The following is a 21,625-nucleotide window of genomic DNA, read 5'->3' as shown; positions in this document are numbered from 1 at the left end:
TTCCTCCTTGCCCAATAGTTCTCCATTTTCATCGTTTGTTGTGATTTCTGTTCCTCCAATCAAGTACGTCACGTTGGTTTCTCATCTTCCTTAAATCCCCTTATGTGAACAATATTTTTTTATTATATTCCTATCCTGCAGATTTGGTGATCCTAATTCAGTGAGGTAATTCTCTACTTACTTATACCATTTTGATCTCTTACATTTGATTTGCAAAAATTTGTGCATTTGATAAGTAAGTCTGGTGTTATTAATTCTTTCCAAATGGCTTTAAAATAGAATTCATCGCAGTTTCATTGTTTCAGTAAGTTTAGATATTTTGAAATGTATTTCCGAGTTGGGTTTAGGGTAATGTACTGTATTCCATTTTTAATTCTTGGCCCTAAGATTTTTCTCATGATTTTCCTTTCTTTGATCTCTAATCCTTTAAATTTTTATCATATAAATTGAGCACTTTGAAGTATAAAGAACTTCAGGTTTGATCATTGTCATGTAATGACGAATTTTACTGCTCCGGGACAAGCATTTTCTGTTATAAACATTCTTTGTGTGCTGAAAAGAAATTTCCATTTTCTGAATTCTTGAAGCTACGATTTATTTTTATTGCCATTTTCAGTGATCCATTGACCTAAGTAGCCTTAACCACACCAAACAAAACAAGGTAGGTAAACAAACAAACAAACAAACAAACAAACAAACAAACAAACAAACAAACAAACAAGCAAGCAAGCAAACAAACAAACAAACAATGCTACAGCCGTTATGGGCCTTGGTCAACCAAACAACTACTGATGAGTCCAAAGCCCTGCAGGTTATGTGATGATGCATGGTCAGTGTAATGGATCCTCTTGGCTGTTATTCTTGGCATTCTATACTGGGGTCACCATCTCATTGTCAGTTAGTTCCTCAATTGATTTCACATGGGCTGAGTGGTCCTCAAACCAGTTCTCATCTCTAGGTAAAAATCCCTTTCCTGGCCTGTGAGTAAAAAGCAGTCTCATTACCCCTAGACTGCAGGGCTGGCACCTGGACATTAGGAGTATGTTGAATATTCTGCACTTTTAAGAAGCAGTACCAAAACAGGATGTTGAAATAACACAGAAATGTAAATGGAATGGGAAATGAAGGTGTAAATTAATATTGTATTCTTTTATTGTAAAAAAACAAAAAAATCAGTGAGATATTATTTGTTTATACTTCCTGCAATGATAGGCTGCCTAAATCTGACAAAATATACCATAACACTTGAATATTGAATGTATATTTAACCAGAGTTTTCTGGAGTTAGTCCTTCTCGTATGTAGTACTATAGAGGTGATTTCTAACAATTTGGACAGAGCCTTTAATAGTCAAGATGCTAAGTCACAGTACATATTCTTGGAAATGCCCACAATTTTGAAAAACTCAACTAAGAATTTTGATATGGTTCCTCTTACTCCAATAAAAAGTCCTACAACCCTTATATAGGAGTAGCTGATGGTTGGTTCATAGATGGCTTGCTTCTCCACGTCTATCTCTGCTGGCTGACTGGAGTCAACCTCGCATCTAATGGTGGGGTCCAGAACATTTTGCAAGGTCCTTTTCTCGGTCAACTGCGATCATGTCTATTGTTGCTTCCACTGTCAGCAACACATGTCACCTCTTCATGTACCTCGTAACCTTTCTGGGAGAATGCTGCTGCAATTCTAGATCTTATTCTGTTGTGCCTAACATTCCTAAGCAAGTCCCCTGCCCCATGGACATGAACAAAAACATGAGCTAGGGTTTCAGGCTCACTGCAATGTCTGCAGTGGACTTCAACCCGGCTACGTCCAGGGAGAGCCCATACAGGAACCATATTGTATTGCATTTTCAGTGCGTCTTTCCACTCTGAGCCAGAGAGTCTCTTTAGGGTGTTGATCCACTCCTAAAACGTATTGAAATTTGGATAGGAAACCTTAATAGAATAAATACAATGATGCCCAACAATGAGTGTTGATAGCCGCTCTCCTGATGAAGCTTGAAATCAGAAATGAGCTTGTTGGGGTCTGAGATGAAACGGATGAAGAACTGTGTTTAATGAGGGGAGAGCCTATCTATTTGAAGATATGGGTCTGAATGATAAGCATAGCGAGTAGCCTTTGATTCAGCGGGTGCCGGATTTGATTCCTGGCCAGGCCAGCGATTTTAACTGTGAATGGTTAACTCCTTTACCTTGGGGACTAGGTATTTGAATTCATCTTAGTACTCAACTCTTATTCTACATACAACTCATCACACTACCAACCACTAGAGAAACACACAGTAATGAGGACATTGATCCACATAGGGTTGGCATTAGGAAGGGCATCTGGCTGTAAAATAGGACCAAATCCACACAAAATGCCAACCCCAATAAATCAAGGAAAAGGTCAGGAAGCAAAAGAGTGTATGAAGATGTGCACATTATTCTTAGGTATTTTTGTGTGTGTCCTTGCTTCTTTTTATTGTTGCCTGTTTCAGACTAGCCTGTCATTGTGTTTCTGTTATCAAGAGTTTCTATATTATCTATTGGTTTTTTTTCTCTCTTCAGTTTATGCAAAGAGACAGAAGATGGGGTACTATACAGGAAGATTTAACATTATACACTTATTTATAAGTAATGTTATATACAAAGTTAAAAATCACTTAATTAAAAGATCTCTGTGAAGTGTTATCAGTCGGTCATTGTTGACTGACATTTAGAGTTGTAACGCAAGTGGCAGATTCCCTATCAGTTGTTTATCGAGTCTTTTGTTAAATGATTAAAAGAACTTGGAAATTTATTGAACATTTACCTTGATAAATTATTCCAATCCCTAATCCTCTAAATGAATATTTGAATTCCAACTTTATCTTGATATAATGACCTTTCCCAACTTTCAAAGCTCCACTCAAACTTATTCATCTACTAGTGTCATTACATACTATCTCCCCACTGACAGCTTGGAATATCCTAATAAAACAGCTCATTTTCTTATTCCCAAGTCTTTCCAGCTCAAAGTTTGCTACATTTTCATAACACTACTCTTTTGTCGGAAATCACCCAGAACAAGTTGTGTTGCTTTCCTTTGGACCTTTTCCAGTTCTTGTATCAAGTATTTCTGGTGTGCGTTCCATACATCGGAATTCTACTGCTCACCCACAGTGTTACTCAGTGGCCACAGTTTTCTCCACCTCTTCATTACGGTCTTCTTGCTGTGGTGAAATTGTGGAAATTGTGCTTTCCTGATCAACATGAGTGGTAGTTTATGACTCCCATCTGCATTACAACACACCATTTTGATCATTATATCCACAAGCTTTTTCTCATTCATGGCAGGTAATGCTTTATGATGGAAACATTTTATAAAAGAGGACCCATAAAGAATTCCCTTCTCAGTTATTTCCTTCCTGCTTCTCCCATTTTCCCAAACACTCTTGCCAGGTCTTAGAAACACTAAACAAATATTGTATCTTTTTCAGATGCAAAGACCAGAGAATTCAGGCTGGTGGGAATGCAGTTAACAACTGCACTGTTTTATCTGCTCTTGGTGTGACTTGTGAATACATGGGATATTTGAGTAACTGTCATTATTCCAAGTGAGTAACTTTATTGATGATATAGATGTTGATTTCCATAGGGAATCTGATGGCCAAGCAGGCATCAATTTTTGATAATGAGACAAAGTCTCTCATAGTGCATTGGCACTGCCGCTGGCTACAATTAGCCTATGCAGTGGCCTCCATGGTATGCACTAGCCAGCGTCTTGGTAGGTGTGCTAGGTACCAACTGATGAGCCCAGCCTAGCACACGAGGGCGAAACGCTGGCAACCAGGAATGAGTTAGCTGGAAAATTTATAATGTCCAATAACGGACCATTTATATTGGTATAACTTTATTGATGTAGAGATTTGTATTTTGTATACATTTGTCATGTCATTTATAGGATTAACAACATTGTTGTTCCACCAAATTGGTCGGAGGAAATAAGAACTAATATGTTTCTCCAACTTACCACTACATAATCATATAATCTATTCTAAAAGTTTCGATTCTCTGGAACAGTTGGATCATTTCAAGTATTTACAGTAGGATGTGTATTCTTCTAGGATGGTGATATAGTAAGTAAAATTGGAACAAGGTGCAGTTAATGCAGTAATCATGCACTAGCAATTAGCAGTATTTTGTAAATAAGAACTCATCTCTCTGACAAAATTATCTTAACATTGTTCTGTTTTTGGACCAATTTTTCTGCATGGAGGTGAATGTTGGATGAACTCAAGATATCTTATTCATAAGTTAGAAGTAACATACATGAAGGTAGTGAGAATAATTGCTGGTACAAATAGGAGGGTACTTGGATGAGGTGATAAAGGCTAACTTGGGAGATAAACTCAATACAATAATGACTATGAATGAACTCAGTGGATGGTTCTGTATGTATAAACTTGCTTTGGATGAGAATAGGAGAATAATGGACTAGACCATGGAGGGTAAGAGAAGCACAGACAAATCAAGGTGATGATGAGTATACTCAGTTTTCAATGATTTAACGTTCATAGGTGTGGAATCAAGCAAGGCCATAGAGCTAGTTGCAAATAGAGGATTATGGAGGTATGTAGTTAAGTCACAGAGGTTTGCAGACAGAATGCTGAAAGACATAACAGTCTGCAATTAAGCCATATGTAATGTATGTATGCATGTAATCAGAACTGGAGGTAATAGAGTAAAACTAATCAAATTACTTGTAATGATTACATTATTAGTAACTTTTACTTGTAATCTTTACATTTTACAGCCCCTGTGGGTGGGGGACATAGATGAAGAAAACACCCTCAGTATCCCCTGCCTGTCGTAAGAGGCGACTAAAAGGGTAACGCCCCCTGCGGGTGGGGAACACAGATGTAGAATACATCCTCGGTATCCCCTGCCTGTCGTAAGAGGTGACTAAAACAGGTGACCTTGGCACAGACATGGATTGCAGCTTGGTATCATGTATTGGACCCCCTGTGGATGGGAGGGTCTAAATACATTCACAGGTAATCCTTGCCTGTCGTAGAAGGCGACTAAAAGGTCACGTGGCCATCGGTCCCATCTTTTTTTTATTTATTTATTTTATTTTTTTAAAATTTTTTATTTTTTTGAGGGTTAGTTGTAAACGGATTCAAAATTCTTGATGTACATGCTGCTCAGAGATGGACCTCTTACATGTGCAATTACGCTCGAAAGCCTGCTCGCGACCACCCAGGAAACTTGTGGGTGGGAGCGCCATGTACCTGTGCAGTAGTATCTGGCTGACAACACAGGTCCCTGCACAGCCAAATGTCAGAAGGTCATATTATTAATTGTTTTGTATTTTTAACATTACATACATACATTATCATTATAGACTGTTATGCCTTTCAGCGTTCAGTCTGCAAGCCTCTGAGAATTTACTAAACGTCGCCACAATCCTCGATTTGCAACTAGTATTGTGGCCTCATTTAGTTCTATACCTCTTATCTTTAAATCATTAGAAACCGAGTCTAACCATCGTCGTCTTGGTCTCCCTCTACTTTTCTTACCCTCCATAACAGATTCCATTATTCTCCTAGGTAACCTATCCTCCTCCATTCGCCTCACATGACCCCACCACCGAAGTCGGTTTATGCGTACAGCTTCATCCATCGAGTTCAATCCTAAATTAGCCTTTATCTCCTCATTCTGAGTACCCTCCTGCCATTGTTCCCACCTGTTTGTACCAACAATCATTCTTGCTACCTTCATGTCTGTTACTTCTAACTTATGAATAAGATATCCTGAGTCCACCCAGCTTTTGCTCCCGTAAAGCAAAGTTGGTCTGAAAACAGACCGATGTAAAAGTTTCGTCTGGGAGCTGACTTCCTTCTTACAGAATACTGCTGATCGCAACTGCGAGCTCACTGCATTAGCTTTACTACACCTTGATTCAATCTCACTTACTATATTACCATCCAGGGAGAACACACAACCTAAATACTTGAAATTATCGACCTGTTCTAGTTTTGTATCACCAATCTGACATTCAGTTCTGTTGAATTTCTTACCTACTGACATCAATTTAGTCTTCGAGAGGCTAATTTTCATACCATACTCATTGCACCTATTTTCAAGTTCCAAGATATTAGACTGCAGGCTTTCGGCACAGTCTGCCATTAAGACCAAGTCGTCAGCATAGGCCAAACTGCTCACTACATTTCCACCTAACTGAATTCCTCCCTGCCATTTTATACCTTTCAGCACATGATCCATGTAAACTACGAACAGCAAAGGTGAAAGATTACAGTCTTGTCTAACTCCTGTAAGTACCCTGAACCAAGAACTCATTCTACCATCAATTCTCACTGAAGCCCAATTGTCAACATAAATGCCTTTGATTGATTTTAATAATCTACCTTTAATTCCATAGTCTCCCAGTATAGTGAACGTCTTTTCTCTCGGTACCCTGTCATATGCTTTCTCTAGATCTACTAAACAAACACAACTGCCTATTCCTCTCGTAGCATTTTTCAATTACCTGGTGCATACTGAAAATCTGATCCTGACAGCCTCTCTGTGGTCTGAAACCACACTCGTTTTCATCCAACTTTCTCTCAACGACTGATCGCACCCTCCCTTCCAAGATGCCAGTGAATACTTTGCTTGGTATACTAATCAATGAGATACCTCGATAATTGTTGCAATCCTTCCAGTTTCCTTGCTTATAGATAGGTGCAATTACTGCTTTTGTCCAATCTGAAGGTACCTTACCAACACTCCATGCTAATTTTACTACTCTATGAAGCCATTTCATCCCTGCCTCCCCACTATACTTCACCATTTCAGGTCTAATTTCATCTATTCCTGGTGCCTTATGACAATGGAGTTTATTTACCATCCTTTCCACTTCCTCAAGCATAATTTCACCAACATCATTTTCCTCCTCCCCATGAGCTTGGCTGTTTGCAACACCACCAGGATGATTTCCTTTTACATTGAGAAGATGTTCAAAATATTCCCTCCACCTGTCCAGTGATTCCCTGGGATCTATTATGAGTTCACCTGAATTACTCAAAACACTGTTCAATTCCTTTTTCCCTCCCTTCCTAAGATTCTTTATTACTGTCCAGAAAGGTTTCCCTGCTGCTTGACCTAGCCTTTCCAGGTTATTACCAATATATTCCCATGATTTCTTTTTGGATTCAACAACTATTTGTTTCGCTCTGTTTCTTTCATCTACGTACAAATCCCTGTCTGCCTCGGCCCTTGTTTGGAACCATTTTTGATGAGCCTTCCTTTTACGTTTACAGGCTGCTCTCACTTCATCATTCCACCAAGGTGTTCACCTTTTCCCTTCCTTACACACAGTTGTTCCTAGGCATTCCCTTGCTGTTTCTACTACAGCATCCCTGTATGCCACCCATTCACTTTCTATATCCTGAACCTGCTTACTGTCTACTGTTCGAAACTTCTCACTAATCATATCCATGTACTTCTGTCTCATTTCCTCGTCCTGGAAATTTTCTACCCTTATTCATTTGCAGACAGATTTCACTTTCTCTACCCTAGGCCTAGAGATACTTAGTTCACTACAGATCAGATAGTGGTCTGTATCATAGAAAAATCCGCGAAAAACTCGTACATTCCCTAACAGATTTCCTGAATTCAAAGTCTGTTAAGATATAGTCTATTATGGATCTGGTACCCCTAGCTTCCCATGTGTAGCGGTGAAAAGCCTTATGCTTGAAGAATGCATTCGTAACAGCTAAACCCATACTAGCACAGAAGTCCAGCAAACGCTTCCCATTCCCATTAGCTTCCATATCTTCCCCACCCTTTCGTATTCTTCAGTTCTATTCCCAACTCTTGCATTGAAATCGCCCATTAGCACTATTCTATCCTTGCTGTTGACCCTGACCACGATGTCACTCAATGCTTCATAAAACTTGTCAACTTCATCCTCATCTGCAATCTGACATGGTGAATACACGGACACAATTCTTGTCCTAATTCCTCCCACTGACAAATCTACCCACATCATTCGCTCATTTACGTGCCTAACAGAAACTATGATGCGTGCAATGGTATTCCTGATAAAGAGCCCTACCCCAGACTCTGCCCTTCCCTTTCTAACACCCGTCAAGTACACTTTATAATCTCCAATCTCTTCCTCATTATCTCCCCTTACCCGAATATCACTTACTCCTAGCACATCCAGATGCATCCTCTTTGCTGACTCAGCCAGTTCTACCTTCTTTCTTCCATAAGCCCCATTAATATTGATAGCTCCCCATCGAATTCCGTTTCGTTCACCAAGTTGTTTCCAAGGAGTCCCTCGTCTGTCAAATGGGAGTGGGACTCCATTACTCCCATAGGTCCGAGGCTTGCTTAAAGTGTTCTGAGCTCGCTAAATTCATGAAGCAGGATGCTGCCCTACTTGCACATAGTCCAAGTGAGGATCTCTCCTCTAACGGGTTATGGACCACCAGTGAATTGTATAGTCCTAGCCGCCTGAGCACAAGGAGGGCCACGACTCAGAATATGTCTGAGATGCCCACTCCCATTCCATAGCAACTGGTATCCTGACTCTCAGGACCACTTACTAGGCCACTCAGCCGTTGCCCATGGTTCACAAACTAGGACGTGAGTACAGTAACCCACAAACATGAACCATTCTCATACCTACAGTGAATAGGTTCCACTAAGGACCCTACTGGAGGCTCTAGCAGTTCGTGTTCCACTGCCTATCATAGCAACAGTATGTAATGTTTATTTTCCACCAGGTCAGCCTCTTAATATAAATTATGTCACTGATCTTATGGATCAGCTTCCACCTCCCTTCCTCTTATTGGGTGATTTCAACACCCATTATCCTATATGGGGCTCTGGAGTGCTTTGCCCCAAGGGAAGGGTGTTGGAAACATTAGTAAGAGAGCTGGATTTATGCATTTTGAATACAGGAGAACCAACTCATTTCAGTGTATCTTACAGCACATACTCTTGCATAGATGTAATTCTATGCAGCCGAACGTTGGTTCCGCTGTTTCGGTGGAATAGACAATGAACTCATTGACAGTGACCATTTTCCCATTGTTCTTACTTTGTTGAAACAGAAATCCGTCAGGTGTCCTCCTCGATGGTTTCTTAAACATGCTGATTGGCCAAAATTCACATCACTAGCTGTCTTTAACGACGTGACCAGGCGGACCATAGATGGCAATATAATTTACATTACACAAGTTATTCTTGCTGCATCTGAGGAGTCTATTCCATCGTTTCCAGGGACTCCTCGCAATAAACTCGTTCCTTGGTGGGACGAAGAAATTGCAGTACTTATCAAAGAACACTGTCACACTCATAAACGCTATTGTAGGCAGCCTGCTTTGGCCATTTTGGTAACATTTAAGAAACTCCATGCTAAGGCGCAAGTTCTTATTTGACAGAGTAAGAAAGATTTAAATCTTTGTGGGAGAGATATGTGTCATCTATGACATCATATACTTCGTCATCTCAAGTGTGGACTAAACTTTGACATATTTCGGGTATCCAGGGATCATCTTCTGTACCGGGAATTTCCACTGCAGGCAGTACCGTCACTGATCCGCTCTCGATCGCTAACCATCTAGCCAGTCATTTCACGGATGTGTCTGGCTCTAGGAATTACCATCATGATTTCCTCGCTCTGAAGCGAGAGGCATCATCTTAGCTTTGCCACTCAAGCTTCAGAGGACTATAATCTGCCCTTTACGGAGTGGGAACTTGGCAGCGCCTTGGTGCTTTTGCAAGGATACGTCTCCTGGACCAGACAAAGTTCATAACCAGATGTTGAATCATCTTAGTGAGGATAGTCTTTTATATCTTCTTCATGTGTTCAACCGAATCTGGATAGAGGGTGATGATCCTTGGATACCCGAAATACGTCGAAGTTTAGTCCACACTTGGCATAGTCCTCAAGCCTGACAAAATTCCAAGTATGCAGGAAGTTACAGACCTATTTGTCTTACTAACTGTTTGTGTAAGCTATTTGAGAGGATGGTAAATCGCCGTCTTGTGTGGTGTCTGGATAAACAAGGACTTTTGTCCGAGTACCAATGTGGCTTTCGAGCCGCTCGCTCGACCACTGACCACTCGGTATGCCTGGAGAGTTCTATCCAGGATGCATTTCTCCGCAAACAGCATTTGGTGGCTGTTTTCTTAAACTTAGAAAAGGCTTATGACACCACATGGGGATATGGTATCCTTTCAGTCCTGCATCAGTGGAGATTCCAAGATAACTTGCCGGTATTGCGAATTGTTTGTCCCTCCACCTATTCCATGTGCATGTAGGGATGGCATATTCGCAATACCACATTCAAGAAAATGGAGTCCCACAGGGACCGGTTCTTAGTGTCAATCTGTTCGCAATTGCCATAAACAGTATTGTTACCGCAGTTGGTTCAGCAGTAATACCGTCGCTGTATAGGGATGATTTTGCTCTGCGTTATAGCTCACACAATATGGTAGTTGCAGAGCGACAATTACAGCAAGCTATTAAGAGAGTGGAACAGTGGACCAGTGGACTTCAGAACATCGCTTTCGGTTTTCAACAGCGAAGACCTCTGTTGTACACTTTTGCCAGAAGCACACTCTTCACTCGAATCCTGAGCTTTATTTAGGAAATGTCGCTCTTCCTGTAGTTGATACTTACCAATTTCTTGGGCTTCTTTTTGATAGTAAATTATCATAGGAGCCACATGTGCAGCAGTTAAAACTGCAATGAACTAAGAAGTTGAATATTTTGAAGTTTCTTAGCAGTACTAACTGGGGGTCTGACCGTATGGTGCTCCTACAATTTTATAGGACACATATTTTATCCAGGTTAGACTACGGCAGTGCAGCATGTGGATCAGCAAGGCAAAGCGTCCTTGCAAAACTGAATAGCATCCACCACGGCGAGGTTAGGTTGGCTATGGGAGCTTTTCATACAAGCCCCATTGCTAGCCTGCTCGCTGAATCTGGTGTGCCGCCTTTACACCTGAGGCGCCAACAAATACTTCTGTCCTATGCTGCATATTTGCAACAGATGCCACTTCACCCAAGCTATCCTTGTGTATTCCACAATGGAAATCGTCGGCTGTATGCTGCTTATTCTCGACCATCGCGGCCGGTTGGAATACGTTTGGATAGCAGTCACAGATTATTTGATGTACCTTCAGTTCCCTGCTTTGTCAGACAACCAAGTGAGGTACCTCCGTGGATAATACAACGACCTGAAATAATCCTGGATCTGCACACTGGCCCGAAGGGAAACAAGGACCCTTTGATTTATCAGAGGATCTTCCTCTCCGTTGTTGGTCGGTATCCAGGTTCATTCGTCATTGACACGGATGGTTCAAGGGCAGAAACGAAAGTGGACTGTGCACTCATTGTCAACAGTGATAGGTTCCTTTTTGCTCTCCCAGAAACCTGTAATGTGAAAACAACAGCATAGCTCTATGCAATCTGTAAGCTCTGTGGTACACATTGTCCGATGAGCGCCGACAATTTCTGCTGTGTACTTACTCCTTGAGCTCGCTACAGTCTATTGATACCTGGTTTCCTCATCACGCTCTGGTGCAACGGATCCAGGACCTGGTGGCCGGGTGTTTGGATGCTGGCATCAGAATCACGTTTATGTGGCTTCCCAGCCACATGGGTGTAGAGGGAAACGAGTTAGCTGATAAGGCTGCCAAGGAGGTAGTTGCATTGTCCCTGTTGCCTTACAAGGTTGCAACAAGTGATATTCACTCTCAGCTGAGACATTTGGTTATGTCCCATTGGCTGGTCACTCCACTTCCAAATAAACTGAGAGCAATAAAAGGTACAACAAAGGTATAGAGGACTTCCCTTTGGGCTTCTTGAAGGGAAGCAGTGGTATTGTATCATCTTCGGATCGGCCACGGTATACTAACGTACTCCTATTTACTGAAAGGAGAACCCACTCTGGTGTGTACTGACGGCAATCATATTACCGTGGTACACATCCTTACAGAGTGCTTGGACCTGGTCGATCTGCGCCATAGTCTAAAACTCCAGAGTACCATCTCCCTCATCCTGTGAGATGACGAGCAGTCAGCAGACCTTGTCATCCATTTTATGAGGGATAGTGGTTTGTTTTATCGGATATAAATGTAATTTTTTTTTTAGTCTTTGTATTTTTAATCACTATGTTTTATTAATTTGACTCTATTTCAGTTTGTGTTTATATATTTTAATGAGTTAAAAATAATAATTTGCATGATATATTATTGAATTTTAAGGCAATGTCTTATTCTACTATATTGCAGAGATAGAATAGGAATTGTGAGAGGGGGAGTATTCATTCTGGTGAAAGAAGAATTTGTAAGCTACGAAAAAGTTAAAGATGACAAACATGAAATTCTAGGTGTATGGCTCATTTCTAAAGATAATAGGCAACTTGATGCCTTTGGAGTATACAGACCAGGAAAGGGTAATGCTGACACAGATTCAGAATTATTTGATAAGATAATCAGCTATGTGGGAAATGATTGTAGCAGGAGATCTGAATTTAATACCTATATAAATGTTCAGTTATTGGACATTATAAATTTTCCAGCTAACTCATTCCTGGTTACCAGCGTTTCACCCCTGGAAAATTTATAATGTCCAGTAACGGACCATTTATATTGGTATTATAAATTTACTCATTCGGGACAAATATTTCAGGTTCCCTATGGGAATCAACATCTATATCAAGATCTGAATTTACCAAATGTCAATTGGGTAGGAAATGCAAACGACAGGAAGCATGACGAATAATTGACAAATAAGGTAATATGGGAAGGACAGCTGATTGAGAAAGTAATGGAACCAACTAGAGGTCTTAAAAGTAGGACTATTAGGCAGTACCATATGACTGATAAAACAGGCATGAGGCATTTTTTAAAAAGTGACTATGATCTGTAGAAAACGGTAAATAAAAAGGTAAACAGACTCTGGGATGGGTTTAAAGAAATTCTTGAGGAATGTAAAAACAGGCTTGTACCTTTAAAGGTGGTAAGCAATGGTAAAGACGCACCTTATTATGATAGAGAAAGAAAGATACTAAGGAGGAGGTACAGATTGGAAAGAAATAGAGTTAGAAATGGCTGTGGAAGTAAGGAGAAATTGAAGGAACTTACTTGGAAATTGAATCTAGCAAAGAAGGCAGCTAAGGATAACATGATGGCAAGCATAATTGGCAGTCATACAAATGTCAGTGAAACATGGAATGGTATGGATAGGTACTTTAAGACAGAAATAGGTTCCAAGAAGGACATTCCAGGAATAATTAATGAATAAGGGGAGTGTGTATGTGAGGATCTTTAATAGGCAGAAGTATTCAGTCAGCAGTATGTAAAAATTGTTGGTTACAAGGGTAATGTCCAGATAGAGGCGGTGACTAATGCTAAAGAAGCATTAAAATTTACATATGATAACAATGACATCTACAGTAAGGTACAAAAGTTGAAAACTAGGAAAGCGGCTGGAATTGATAAGATTTCTGGGGATATACTAAAGACAATGGGTTGGGATATAGTACCATATCTGAAGTACTTACTTGATTATTGTTTGGTTGAAGGAGCTATACCAAATGAATGGAGAGTTGCTATAGTAGCCCCTGTGTATAAAGGAAAGGGTGATAGACATAAAGCTGAAAATTACAGGCCAGTAAGTTTGACATGCGTTGCATGTAAGCTTTGGGAAGGCATTCTTTCTGATTATATTAGACATGTTTGCAAAATTAATAACTGGTTTGATAAAAGGCAGTTTGGTTTTAGGAAAGGTTATTCCACTGAAGCTCAACTTCTAGGATTCCAGCAAGATATAGCAGATATCTGGGATTCAGGAGGTCAAAAGAACTGTGTCGCGAGTGACCTGTCTAAAGCATTTGATAGGGTGGATCATAAGAGAGTACTGGCAAAATTGAGTGCAATTGGACTAGACAGAAAAGTGACTGAATGGGTTGCTATATTTCTAGAAAATAGATCTCAGAGAATTAGAGTAGGCGAAGCTTTATCTGACTCTGTAATAATTAAGAGGGAAATTCCTCAAGGCAGTATTATTGGAACTTTATATTTTCTTATATATATATATATATATATAAATGATATGAGTAAACAAGTGGAATCAGAGGTAAGGCTTTTTGTGGATGATGTTATTCAGTATAGAGTAATAAATAAGTTATAAGATTGTGAGCAACATAACCTCGATAATGTTGTGAGATGGTCGTATGATGATAAACAGGGTTAAAAGTCAGGTAGTGAGTTTCATAAATAGGAAAAGTCCCCTCAGTTTTAATTACTGTGTTGATGGGGTGAAAGTTCCTTTTGAGATCATTGTAAGTAAAGATTTTTCCTTATATTAACACCTAGATAATTGATAACCTCGATTATCTAGGTGTTAATATAAGGAAAAATCTTAATTGGGGTAATCGTATAAATGGAATTGTAAATAAAGTGTACAGATCTCTGCACATGGTTATGAGGATGTTTAGGGGTTGTAGTAAGCATGAGAAGGAGAGGGCATATAAGTCTCTGGTAAGACCCCCAACTAGAGTATGGTTTCAATGTATGGGGCCCTCACCAGGATTACTTGATTCAGAACTGGAAAAAATCCAAAGAAAAGCAGCTCGATTTGTTCTGGGTGATTCCCGACAAAAGAGTAGCATTACAAAAATGTTGCAAGGTTTGTATTGGGAAGAATTGGGAGAAAGAAGACGATATGCTCGACTAAGTGGCATGTTAAATTGAAATAATAAATATGGTAGTTCAACCTATTCAATACAACTAAATAAGAGATGTAGAGATTACATTCTTATTTAATTAAAAGTGGAAATGGTACCGGTTTCGACCCCTGTCTGGGTCATCATCAGCCGATTATAACTCGAAAAAAATGCATAAGTAAGAAAGAAGTTAACGGTCATGTCCACACAATATCAGTTGAAGAGGAGTTATAAAAATGACGGGGGTAGGCACTGTAAAATTCAGACGAAGTGGAATGTAAGTCACTTAAAAGAAGTAATGCGTAATCTTCCGAGCATCAGCACGGCACACGCAATGTTTGGCACTGTCTCACAATGTTCACAAAAAGCAGAGAACAGTTAAATGGGCCAGAATGCATACACCATCAGGCACAAAGTCACAACACAATCCAAATATAAAGATCAAAGTCATGAAGAAGCCGAAGACGAGCAGCTCAACCGAAGTAACTTGCAAGCTCCAGAGGATCGGCGCGGTGTTTACAATGTCAAGTGCTGTAGTTTCATACGCTGACGGAGATTGAAGGATAGATTAATGATCAAGTATTTGCTTAGTTCACGAAAATGTACCTATATATATATATATATAGTCTATATATATATATATACTTATAATACGATTCAATATAATTGAATACGTAATTTTGATCTTGAAGATTTTTATTACAGTTGACGTGAAAAAACAATAGTGAATAGAAAAAATGGTAAAAAGTGCAATACCGGAAACAAATGAAAATGTGTATGCACAGTGCGCTATTTCTTGAATATAAAAAAAAATTCAGGTCGTGATTGAAGTAGTCAAAGTTGGCGAACACAAGGCATGAGTTTAAATCTGAAAGTGGGGGTCCAAAATGAAGGTGGCAATGTAGATTTTTTGTTTTTTTTAGGGGTGAAAAGAAAAATAGGATAAATTAATAAATAAAGAAGATTAGTGGATAAGAAAAGATTAAAAGGATTTAAAGTTGAAAGGTGGTGAGAAAGGATAAGATAGGGATGAAGGAGGGGTAGTTTAGGGTGGGTTAGGAGGGTGGGTTACTGGAGGTACAAAATGTGGGTAGGAACTTTGTAAGGCATGGAAAATTGAATTCAGGTTTTGAAATTTAGAATTTTTGAGAAGAAGAATTAGGAAGTCAAATAAGATGTTGGTTTTTTCAGAAATGTCGTTTAAGTTGAAATTGGGGTTGAAGTATTGGTCAAGGTGAATAAAACAATTTTCAGTAGTGTTTAAGAGGGGGCCTTTGTTAATGATTTTAAGTATTTTTATGTCTTTTTCAATATTGGTGAAATTGTGCTTGGAGTCATATATGTGTTGTCCTATGGTGGAGAATCTGTTGTATTTAATGGCGTTTATATGTTTGGTGTATCTGATGTTGAAGTTGCGGCCAGTTTGACCGATGTACGAGGAGCTGCAGTTGTGACATTTGAATCTGTATACTCCAGATTTTGAAAAAGCATTAGATTTATTTAGTGATTTAGAGTTGTGTAATATATCAAAATTTCTGTTATTGGTTCTGAAGGAAATTTTCATGTTATGTTTTTTAAGAACATTAGTTATTTTATAAGCTTCTTGAGTAAAAGTGAAAGTGGAAAATGCAGTGGGTTTGGTTTTGTCTCTAGATAAAGTAGTTTTAGGACGGTGTTTGAATTTGTTGATGATACGGTTTATGAAGGAGTTGTTATAGCCATTGAATTTAGCGATGTTACGGATGGTGTTTAATTCATTATTTAAATCTTTTTTAGACATAGGGGTATTGAAGGCACGTATGTAACAAATATCATGTCTGTTCCGTATTGAAGATAACAATAAGTCAAATCTTTCAAGAACAAAAAATTGACTATATCCACCTATTAAATATAATTCACAGTTTCTAGTGATTAAATTCTACATGAATTACATACACTTTTTAGGTACATATTTTGCCCTGTTTGGGCATCTCCAGCCTATTGACAATCTTAAGGTCAAGTCCAAGACCTTGTTTGCGTTAAACATTTGAACTTAATGCTATACAAAATAATCTTATTCTAAATTTTTTTTTATGAAAACGTTTTTCCTTACATGCTGTGTACATGGGTTTAAAATGTATACATTGAATAAAACCAAAATTTGTGACATGAATACAATAAAAATTATTTACATTTAACTAAAATTGTTCAAGGCAAAAATTGAATCTTCATCAATTATTGGATGAATTATTAGGTTAATAAAGTTTGTAAAATGTATGTTCATCCAAAGGTGCTTTTTAATCACACATGTTGTATGTTTGGCAGTAACAAACCAGAACTGTGGTATGATGTCAGTCAATGCAAAGCTTGAATATCCCATGTGGAAAGATGCAAGGTTGGATGATACTATTTTTTAAGGAATTTAGTATAATTATGGGTTAAACGTCATGTGTGTTAAAATTATGTTGAAATATATCGTTCTTAGGCAGCAGCTCCTCTAACAAAGTGCTTCCTGAATTTTTTTAATGTTGTTCTTATTAGACTACTGTTCTCGTTGATTCGTTGTACCTTGGAATGGTTTATGAATAATGTCTGTAATTGAATAAAAAGAGAAAAATATTTAGAACGACGAATGTTAGAGCCCGCGTTGATAATTATAAAGGTAATAGTATAATACCTCGTAATTGTGGTCAAACTTGATCATCCAAACTGGTGTTAATTGGATCCACCTGTTCGTTGCACCTGATCGACTGACCTTTTTATTTCTAGTGAAGTACTGATGCGGTAACGGAGGGGTGGAGCGCAGAGAGGGAAGGGGAGTAGGTTGTACCTTGTGTGCCTGTGTTATTGCTACAAAGGCGTTACCTGAATTTGTGTGGGCGGGCCTAACATTAGGCGTAGTAAATGGAACATTTGAGTGCTGTGATTGAAAAATATTGGGAACCTCATTCTGATTTACAGTATGGAACAACCTTGGAGTTATCTCATATAATGGATTTTTGTTGTCAATGATATCGTTAAGATTATTATCTTTATAATAAGTTTGGTCCAAAAAAATGTATAAATTTTCCATTTCACTCAATAATTTTCCCTTGCCTAAGCTTCTAACGATGGTTAGATCTTTCTCTATTGAAGTGAATTTATGTCCCGTTTCACTCATATGCTGGCTCATGGCTGAATACTTGTTGTGTTTGAAAGCATTGTAGTGTTCCGAATACCTTGTATAAAAGCTCCTCCAAGTTTGACCTAGATATGAGAACCCACATTGTGTACTCTTTAGTCTATAAACCTTAGGTCTTGAGTAACAGTTGTTATTATTACTGACCTTATTGTGATTAAAAAATATGTTTTGGTTATTATTTACTGTCATGAAGGCTATATTGACGTTTTCTTTCTTTAGAATATTTGTGATTTGATGAATAGCTGGGTTGTTATATGTAAATGTAGTGTAGCTATTTTTTCTTGAATTTATCTGGTACTAGATTAGAGGACAGTCTAATTTTGATTTTATTAATTAACCAATAGAAAAATTTTATTTTAAAATATTGAACTGATCTAATTGTCTCATATATTTTCATTCTGTTTCTAAATTACCTGGAGAAAGAGGAACTTTTTGAGCCCTATATATTAAACTATGAAAAGCGGCTTGTTTTTGGGTCTTGGGGTGCAGGGATGAATCTTTAATAGTTAAGGGTGAATGAGTAGGTTTCCTAAATATTTGAAATTCAAAGGAGTTATGCATACATGTAATGTTGGATCTAAAAAATTTAAAGAATTTTTGATTTCTCGGTCTATTTTGTTTAATGAAACCAATATCTCATCACTATTAGTAATATCTTTGTTGATACCACAAAAGTATCGTAAACAAATCCAAGCCTTAAACAAATACCCTTTAATTGTGAAATAATTTTTGTATGTTCTATTGAATCCATGTAAATAACAGCTAGAGTGCCAGAAAGGGGGTCCCCCATCACTAAGCCATTTTGCTGATAATACTTTCCATTAAATATTCATCCCTGCATATCAAGACTCAAAAACAAGGGCTCTAAAATTTCCTCTTTCCCCAGGTAATTTAGAAACAGAACTAAAATATATAAGACAATTAGCTCAGTTCAGTGGTTTTAAAATAAATATGGTCAATTGGTTAATTAATAAAATCCAAATTAGACTGTCCTCTAATCTAGTACCAGATAAATCCAATAAAAATAGCTATGCCACATTTATATATAACAACATGGCTATTCATCAGATCACAAATGTTCTAAAGAAACAAAACGTCAATATAGCCTTCAGGACAGTAAATAATAACCAAAACATATTTTTAAATCACAATAAGGTCAGTAATAATAACAATGGTTACTCAAGACCTGAGGTTTATAGACTAAAGTGTACACGATGTGGGTTCTCATATCTAGGTCAAACTTGGAGGAGCTTTTATACAAGGTATTTGGAACACTACAATGCTTTCAAACACAACAAGTATTCAGCCATGAGTCAGCATATGAGTGAAACGGGACATAAATTCACTTCAATAGAGAAAGATCTAACCTTCGTTAGAAGCTTAGGCAAGGGGAAATTATTAAGTGAAATGGAAAATTTATACATTTTTTTGGACCAAACCTATTATAAAGATAATAATCTTAATGACATCATTGACAACAAAAATCCGTTATATGAGATAACTTCAAGGTTGATCCATACTGTAAATCAGAATGAGGTTCCCACTATTTTTCAATCACAGCACTCAAAGGTTCCATTTACTACGCCTTATGTTAGGCCTGCCCACACCAATTCGGGTAACATCTCTCTAGCAATACACAGGCACACAAAGTACAACCCACTCCCATTAACCCTCTATGCTCCACCCCTCTGTTACCGCATCAGTACTTCACTAGAAGTGGAAAGGTTAGTCGATCAGATGCAACCGGAACAGGTGGATCCAATTAACATTAGATTGGATGAGTAAGTTTGACCACAATTATGGGGTATTATACTATTATCTTTATAATTATCAATGCGGACTCTAACACCTGTCATTCTAAATTTCTTTTTCCTTTTATTTAATTACAGACAATATTCATAAACCATTCCAAGGTACAACAAATCAATGAAAACAGTAGTCTAATAAGAACAGCATTTAAAAAAAAAAAAAAAAGGGATGCATTTTGTTAGAGAAGCAGCTGCCTATGAAGGATATTTGTCAACATAATTTCAACACACATGACATTTAACCCATAATTATACTAAATTCCTTAAAAAATAGTATCATCCAACCTTGCTTCTTTCCACATGGGATATTTAAGCTTTGCATGATTGACAACATACCAGAGTTCCGGTTTGTTACTGCCAAACATACGACATAGGTGATTAAAAAGTACCTTTGGATGAACATACGTTTTACAAACTTTATTAACCTAATGATTCATCCAATAATTGATGGAAAATGAAATGAAATGGCGTATGTTTTTTATAGTACCGGGAGATCCCAGGACTGGTTCGTCTCGCCAGTTACAGGTCTTTTGATTTGACACCCTTATGCGACCTGCATGTCGTGATGAGGATTAAATGATGAAGACAGCACATACACCCAGCCGCTGTGCCAGGGAAATTAACCAATGATGGTTAAAATTCCCGAACCTGCTGGGAATCGAACCCGGGGCTGCTGTGACCAAAGGCCAGCACACTAACCATTTAGCCATGGAGCTGGACGTAATTGATGAAGATCCAATTTTTGCTTTGGAAAATTTTAGTTAAATGTAGATAATTTTTTATTGTATTCATGTCACAAATTTTGGTTTTATCAACATACACATTTTAAACCCATGTACACAGCATGTAAAGAAAAAATTTTTCACAAAAAATTTCTTAGAATAAGATCATTTTGTATAATATTAAGTTCAAAGGTTTATCTCAAACAAGGCCTTGGACTTGACCTTAAGATTGTCAATAGGCTGAAGAAGCCCAAAAAGTATGAAACATGTACCTAAAAAGTGTATGTAATTCATGTAGAATTTAATCACTATAAACTGTGAATTGTAATGAATAGGTAGATACAGTAAATTTTATTCTTGAAATAATTTTACTAAGTGGTATATTCCGAGCTGTCAGTTGAGAGATGGCGTGGAATGACATTAGTAGACGAATAAGTTTGGGTGGCATCTTTAAAAGTAGGAAAGATCACAATATGAAGATAAGGTTGGAATTCAAGAGGACAAATTGGGGCAAATATTCATTTATAGGAAGAGGAATTAGGGATTGGAATAACTTACCAAGGGAGATGTTCAATTAATTTCCAAGTTCTTTTAAATCATTTAAGAAAAGGCTAGGAAAACAACAGATAGGGAATCTGCCACATGGGCGACTGCCCTAAATGCAGATCAGGATTGATTGATTGATTGATTGATTGTTTGATTGATTGATTGACTGATTGATCGATCGATCCTATCATCTTTCATTTTACCAAAAATAAGTCATTGCGAATTAGATCCACTGATTATTGTAAATTCCCCATCATTATTCATCTTCATTTATTTTAAATCTAGTCAGTGGATATATTTTAAAATTTTAATTTTCATATCATGTCCATCTCTTACCATTAGGTGCCGATGACCTTAGATGTTAGGCCCCTTTAAACAACAAGCATCATCATCTTACATTTTACAAAATGTAACCTGTACTTGTAATTTACTTCTTGAAATAAAATTTTAATTGTTACTTTCTCATAATAGTTACATTCTAGTAATTGATATACATTGTATGGAAGGAGAAACGGGGAAAAATAAATGACGATCAAGATTATTTTTTTTCAGTTGTACTACAGCAGAACAAGTGACTTAATCAGTTTTAGATTAGGTACTTACTTTCCAGTATTTCCAAAGACATCATTCTTATACCAACGATGTTCTTAAAATTAAATGCAGGTATTT

General features: G+C 37.9%; 1 protein-coding gene across 1 annotated transcript in view; it reads left to right on the top strand.

Annotated features, from left to right (window-relative positions):
- The window catches only part of LOC136879359 (ketohexokinase), a 107,280-nt gene that overhangs the window by 19,633 nt on the left and 66,022 nt on the right, over nucleotides 1-21,625 (top strand). Inside the window, exon 2 of the mRNA XM_067153175.2 lies at nucleotides 3,463-3,579. Coding sequence (XP_067009276.2) covers nucleotides 3,463-3,579 — 117 coding nt within the window. The remainder of the gene's footprint in view (nucleotides 1-3,462; nucleotides 3,580-21,625) is intronic.

This window comes from Anabrus simplex, chromosome 8 (assembly GCF_040414725.1).
Source record: "Anabrus simplex isolate iqAnaSimp1 chromosome 8, ASM4041472v1, whole genome shotgun sequence".
Lineage (NCBI taxonomy): Eukaryota > Metazoa > Arthropoda > Insecta > Orthoptera > Tettigoniidae > Anabrus > Anabrus simplex.
The sequence above is the reverse complement of the archived record's forward strand: the minus strand, read 5'-3'. Positions and strand labels throughout refer to the sequence as shown.